This window comes from Lactuca saligna, chromosome 7 (assembly GCF_052625555.1).
Source record: "Lactuca saligna cultivar CGN05327 chromosome 7, ASM5262555v1, whole genome shotgun sequence".
In the NCBI taxonomy this organism is placed as follows: Eukaryota; Viridiplantae; Streptophyta; class Magnoliopsida; order Asterales; family Asteraceae; genus Lactuca; species Lactuca saligna.
Genome location: NC_136423.1, coordinates 58,986,545 through 58,993,789, shown reverse-complemented (window position 1 = coordinate 58,993,789; position 7,245 = coordinate 58,986,545). Strand labels below are relative to the sequence as shown.

Genomic DNA, 7,245 nt, shown 5'->3' with positions numbered 1-7,245 from the left:
TCCAACGAATTAGTCAACAAAAAAAATTAAAAAATTAATGGTCTTCCGAAGATAATTCAGTTATATTAATTAAAATTTACGACTTTATTAAAATTCTTAAAGCTGGACCATTTCTAGTAGTCGTCCGTGGACGATTTCAATAACTTTGGAAAAAATAATTGAAACTAAAATAAGAATTAAAAGAGCATTGCCAGGAGAACACAAACTTAATTTATTTAGTAACACTTGTATGACAAAACGAAAACATGATCAAAATCGATTACATGTTACTGGATATTGGAAGATAAGAAACAACAAAAGAAAAAGTATTATTCAACATTTTTCTATGCAATGTTTTCATCAACAACAGGTCCATGCGATATCTGGGTATATACCGAACCTCCTGATATCTTCATGTTATTTTTACACTGATAATAATACACACTGTATGCGAGGAACTGAAACATGCTCATCACCCCTATGAAAACAACTTGAATCAATCCAACCACAAGAGGCATCGCAAGCGATAGTTTGGCTCCAACCAATAAAATTACCAGCATCACAAGATTAAAGAAAATATTCAAAAGATACCCATCGACCCTCTTTCCCCTCACAAGCTCTCTAGCATTCCCTAGTGCTGAAAGCCCATAAGTATCCTCAAACACAGACACAACTACTGCCAAACTCCAAACAACTGATAGATAAAGGTAAAATGTGATGAAAAGAATAACAAGGATGAACTGGAGCGCAATCAGGATGATAGCATGGTCAGTAAGTAGAAGTGATGCAATCAAGAATGGCAAAAAGAAGAAACCCATGTACCCAATGGCAAGAAGTTGTACATAGAATAAAGTGACAAATGGTCTAGTCCATGTTCTTGATACCTTCATGATTAGGTCTTTGAGAGACAAGTTATTGCCATTATAGTAGCTTGATGCGATAATAATTATAGCGGTTTGGGCAAATATCTGAAAGAAGAAGGAGAAAACAGCGTAAGCAGTTTCGATTCCTAGAAAGATGCCTACATCTTCACGGATAGCAGCCAGGATTTCGAAGTACTCAGGTGTACCTGGACGTGCAGTGAATAAGGAAAAAGTTTTGAGGGTCAAATCGATGATGAATGGATTGACTGAGACAGTGTTTAAGATGAAGGTGATGGAGTAGAGGATAAGGTAGACGACTGCTGTGATAGACATAAGCATTCCATTTTGAGAAATGATTTTAAGTGGTTCTTTCAGAAGATCAAAAAATCCAGAAAGTTTGTTCATTTTCTCTGGAAATGTTAATGCTTGGTTGCAAAGGATGAGAACGTACGACTGTACGAGAGATATCAAGAACTTGTCTTTTCATCAAATATATATAGGAAAATTTTCTTTTGAATAAGCCCATACATGATAGCACCGAGAAACTGTACTATTTTAATCAGTCAACACAAGCGCGTTAGCCCACATGATGTTTTTTTGCCAAGGGGTTCATATGGTTTGGTATTTTTGCTATGACTTATTTTATTTTATTAGTGTGCACATGTACTAATATCCTATATATTTCAATTAAAAAATCACATAATTTTAATTAAAATAAATCTTTTATTGACTTAATATTACAAGAATAATGAGCAATAGTGGTAACGCTGTTAATGGCGTCACCACTATGTTGGTTATTTTGATCGATATGATATTCATCCTATCCGTCAACTAAGTGACTAAGCCATTAGTGACAAATCCAATGGTAGTAAACAAGCATCATATATACAACACCAACGATAGCTGTCACCACTAATATTTGAAAAAAAAAAAAAAGATTGTGTGATCCATCGTTTTGCCGATAAATATATTATGTCGCCGCTAATACCTCGGTGTCGTAGTTAAAGCTTGCGATCGCCGTCAATAAAGCGGATTTAAGGTTTACCCCTTTATTTCTTATGTATTCTTTTGTATTCTACTCTCCACAAAAATCCTTTGGTGATTATAGAAGATCATTGCGACAAAACATAAAAATTTCATTAGATATTCACCACTACTATTTTAAAGCACGCAGATTCGGGTTATTCAATTTAGAGACCATAAGTGTCAAAAATGAATTTTTGGTAGAGGAATATTTACAATAAATAATCTTAACTAAGTTGTAGTATATATCATAAGGTTTCAGTACATATAAATAACGCTAAAATCTAAGTTATAAGGAAAAAGTTATAACCTGTTGAAGTTTCGCGACAAAACCAGCACAATATTGGGAAACATTAAAAAATGAGCTTACGATAAAATACTTTTTGGCCTTAGTGACCTAAACTAAATTTGTATCATACGTCTCCATCTACACGCGGATATAAAGAACGTCAAAAACAGGGCTCGTAAGCAAAAGTTATGACCTTCCGAAGATGTAGCTGTCTGAGCGCATGCCAAGTTGCAGAAACCGTAGCCGCCTAAAGTCTATGATGTGAACATTAAGTCCACGACGTGAAACTAGTCAAAGACATTATTTGAGGCTAGAAAACATATGCTAATTCTATGGGAGTGATGTGTTAAGACTCCAAGACGTGGACATAAGATACACGACGATGGGATACCTTTCGAAGCTAGAATGTTGATGGCAAGCCTACGAAGTGATTCATCTATGTGCCACGATGTGAACATCAAGTCCACGATGTGAATGGGCCAAAACTAGCCTATAGATAGCAAGTGAGACCCTTTCTCTCCTTATACTAAACCTTATTTCCTTTGTCGCATTTGCTGAAGGCGTTCTGCGTTCTGTGTCCGACGATCACGGACCGCTAACCATTTCTAGTTATATTCTATCAAATCATGCTACTAATGTAAGTGCACAGTGCCTTTCATGAACATGATTTTAATACAAGTATTAAATTTTATGTTTATGTATGAAATAATTAATATTTTCTGGAAATACGTGTGAAGAGCATATTTGATAAATATATGATGATTTAGGATATAGAGTAGGCCTAAATAAATTAAGAGGGATATTGGGTAGTATCTCCTCGTGAGTACGAGTGAGATCTACACAGAGGGAATAACTTTAAAACTTGTCATTGATCTAAGATTATGGATTAGACGTAATTAATTGTCCATAGTTTGAGAGTATGGATAGGACATGGTTATTTGCTGTTAATCCGGGAGTACGGATTAATACATAATCAGTTGTCCCTAGTCCGAGAGTATGGAATGAGCATAGTTATTGATCCAGGAGTATGGATCAGACATACCTGATCCAGGAGTATGGATTATGTTATGTTATAAATTTTGCTTTATACTTTGATTTTCATAAGCTATTAGACTTCTTAGTCTAGGACCGAAAACACCATGCTTTGGTGTTGATTGCACAAAAATATCATGTGATTTCGGTTAGGCTTAATGTTGTTATGTTTGGGTTTTGGGTTGGGACTTGGTTATTAGGTCTAGGTATAAATAGTGTCATTTGAGCCTTGTAAAGAGTGTGGGACGTTTTTGGTGGCAGCCATAAGCCAAGAACGAGATCTAGAGAGAAATAGATAGAAAACAGTGTGTAATCGGAATTTTGTGTACCGGACGATTAATCAATATATCGTGTGCATTGAAGATTAATTATCTTGTTCTTATTCATCTTATATCCTGCATTATACACTTTGATTGGGATTCCGCACCATCAAAGTGAATTTGATTGATACATAAGAAAATTCGAGACATACAATTGGTTTCAGATCCTGGATTGGTATGCATCAGGTCATTGAAAATGATTTTTGTTGGAGTTTCTTGGCGTTATTTATTTATTTTTGACGAATTTTTGGCCATTGTTCTTCGCGTTCTTCATATTTTTGGAGTTTTAATCGAGTTTAGCATTAAAGATTTGAAAATCCCATGTTTTTGGCATTTTTGGTCAAGATTTCTGAGACCTCGGCGGCTATCCTAGGTCAGTGGTCAACCGTAGAACTTCTCGGAGGTCAGCATTGAACATTTTCGGCCAGCAGCAGTGGCTCTCAGTCACCAATGAAGGATTTCAGAATGAAATCTTCAGCGTCGCAGGTTCCCGATGCGAGGGTTTTCGGTGTGATATTCTCGGCTTCAAAAGTTCTCGTCCGCGACGTTTGCGTTCTGACTTCTCGGTTCGCAAAATTTTGGTCAGTAGTTCTTGGTCTTGGTGGAGTGTGTGCGAGCCTTGTCGGTTCGACTAAGAAGCTGATGGGTTTTGAGCAAAAATAACATTCCTATGTGCACATGCAAAACCCTAAAGCTTTGGATCTAGGTTTCTCTATTGTACATGCAAATTTATCCAAAGCTTGAAAACCCTAATCTAGCATACTATAAAAATCGAAATCTACATCTAATACAAGTTTAGATGATTACCTTTATTAGTAGTAAGAATCTTCAACTTCAAGAGCTTAGTATCACGAGTGTAATAAGAAGAGATGGAATGGAGGCACAATTTCAACTATAGGAACTCTAGGGTTTCTGGGTAGCCGAAGTCTAAATCCCCAGGGTCCTTAATAGCTGAGCTGCTAGGGTTTCAGTCAAAACCCTAATCGGATAGCTTAGCCCCTAAGCAGCTCCAAGAACCTTATGGAATAGGGCCCTTGGACGATTTTAAGGTGGGCTACCACCTCAAATTCTTGAACCCATTAATCCACAAGATCCACAGCCCAAATACAATTATCTTATAATTGACAATTCCAGTCCCCTTTATTCAATCAATCACTTTTAGCCACAAAATTAATTCTTAATTAATTCTTGACCAATATCAATTAAATAATATGATTTCTCTTTTAATATATTATTCATATAATATATTAATAAACCATAATGACCTCTCTCTCTCTCTCTCTCTCTCTCTCTCTCTCTCTCTTCATAAATCATCATGTCCAGTTGCTTTGGTGAAGCCAACCCAAAAGGACCATGCAATAACCGGGTCAAGTACATACAAAATATAGTTATGCACTTAGACACTAATCCAACAGTCTCCCATTTAGATAAGTCTAATAACTATAAATGCAAGTACGACTTCAGGATCTGATTAGCAATCTTAGCTCTTAAAAGCCGTTGTCGAACTCTGATCTTATCAGTAACATGTCCTTTAGATAAGGGATCATATAGTCCTCCGTTCTAAAGATATTGTGTGGACAATTACATGGAACATAGTCATACTTATTGTCTAGCATTTTGCTTCTCGGTCTGAAATTTGTCTAACATACAACTTAATCGAACATATCAGCTCAGTTCTGATCGGGCCCAACACATAAGTCAAATCAAATCATCGAGGCACCCAAATATCGCTTTTACCCTCTTAGGATAATAGGAACAGATAAACTTTGACATATACGCATTTACTATTCACTCATCAAATCATGCACAACAATGCTGAAAGACCCTAACTTTCGAATTTCTGAAAGGCCCAAACTTTCGTACTTTACAATATTGTTACTCCAAAACATGCTACATGCATATTTATAAAGAATATTTTACACTGATGGTGTGATTAAAAAAGACTGGATACAAACCAACTATGAAGATATTTACAAAGTGTTATATATATTACATAACTTCCCAAGAAATTTAACACTAAATACAAATGCTATAATATTATCTATTCTACATCTCCTACCAGTACATGACTATACTGGATACTTATCACCTACAATAGTTTAAACATTGAGAGGGATAAGCGGGTGACGCTTAGTGAGTTCAATAACAGTTACAATATAAAGCTATGCCATATACATATCAATATGACCAAAGCAAAGAGTGACAAAGAAAAAAAAGGCATATGTGTATCATATGACATGCTTTCCATATCAACCAACAATCTGATTCAATGATTTACAATCAATGAGACATAATCATTTCCATACTTGATATACATCAATAAAACTTCGGCCCAAGTGGCACAGAATATACAGTTTTTGGATTATCATTTTGCTAGAATATACAAGCTTTCAGCCCAACATAGCCCTACGCCAATACCAAAAGTGATACGAGTCATGCTCTACATAGCCAAAAGCATAAAGCCAATACCAGAAGTGATACGAGACATGGTCTAGATGGCCAAAGGCATAAATCTGATACCATAATAATACGAGACATGCTCTACATGGCCAATACCATAAGTGATACGAGACATGCTCTACATGATCAACAATATAAAATTCAAGATAACACAGGAAAGCACATTGAACATATAACAGATAATATAAAATTTTCCTTATATTGAAACTCACCGTGAAATAACCGGGGATTAAAGTATTAATTTGGGAAGAACATCGACTCAAAATATTACTTTATGTGATGAAACTGAGGACTTTAGTTGACAACCGGCCTTACTCGGGCAGAGTTTCGACTAGAAAATACGATTTTCTTGGGAACTTCGGAGCATCAGGACTTGCTTTGGGTGTTGGGGTTGATACTGGGACTTGGGGGTGTGGTAGGGTAAATTTAAAGAGAGAAGAGTGTGTAAAATGAGAGGATTTGTAAACAAAATACGACAGCCTTCACATCCCTTATATAGGGTCCGAAGCAGCTCATTATGCGGGGCGTACTTCCTAGGTACTTTAGGCGTACTACTTGGCGGTCATTTACATGGGGCGTACCAGCATGATGTCGATTGATTGGAACTCGAGCCTCGGACATGTTAAGAGTGTATGAGACGTGTTCATCGGATCAAGTACGCTGGGTGTAAGGACTGTACGCTGGGCATACCCTTCAGACCAGCCTCAAAATTTGTGCTATAAACTTCAAATTTCCGTATCTTTCGCATACGAACTCCGTTTCTAACGTTCTTTATATCCACACGTAGGTGAAATTATGCTCTACAAATTTCGTTTAGATTCTATCGGCTAATTTTGAACTTATTTTACTTATTATATATTTAACGGGCCAAAATAGGAAAAGTCCGTTAAAAATTCATAACTTCTTCATCCGACGTCCATTTTCGTCTGTCTTTTTACCATTGTACTACTATTGACGAGACCTTCGAGTATCGTTTAGGTTGTATCGGCTAAAAGACACTTAATCTTTATTTTGAGTTTTTAGCTGTCTACTATTATACTGAAACATAGAAAAATCTTAACTTCCTCATACGGAGTAAGATGTTGACGTTCTTTCTATGAAAATTATTGGTTTAATGAATACTAAAATTTACATTTAGATCATAAGTTCTAAAAGTAGTTTATCGAAAACTCACTTTTTACGGCATACGCCATCATGCCGGTTCCATCGCAAAACTTCAATAAGTCATAACTTCTTCGTTATAACTCCTATTTCAATGAGGTTTTCACCTAAATGTTTC

The 7,245-nt window shown here is 36.1% G+C and overlaps 1 protein-coding gene across 1 annotated transcript; it reads right to left on the bottom strand.

The window, feature by feature from the left end:
* Positions 1 to 323: 323 nt before the first annotated feature.
* On the bottom strand, positions 324 to 1,247 carry LOC145007003 (uncharacterized). The gene has a single exon (XM_078966010.1). The coding sequence runs from the start codon at positions 1,245 to 1,247 to the stop codon at positions 324 to 326; it is 924 nt and encodes a 307-aa protein (XP_078822136.1).
* Positions 1,248 to 7,245: the final 5,998 nt, after the last annotated feature.

Bases quoted from the DNA above. Each gene is read 5' to 3' on its own strand.
- LOC145007003 (XM_078966010.1), bottom strand. From the start codon at position 1,247: ATGAACAAACTTTCTGGATTTTTTGATCTTCTGAAAGAACCACTTAAA.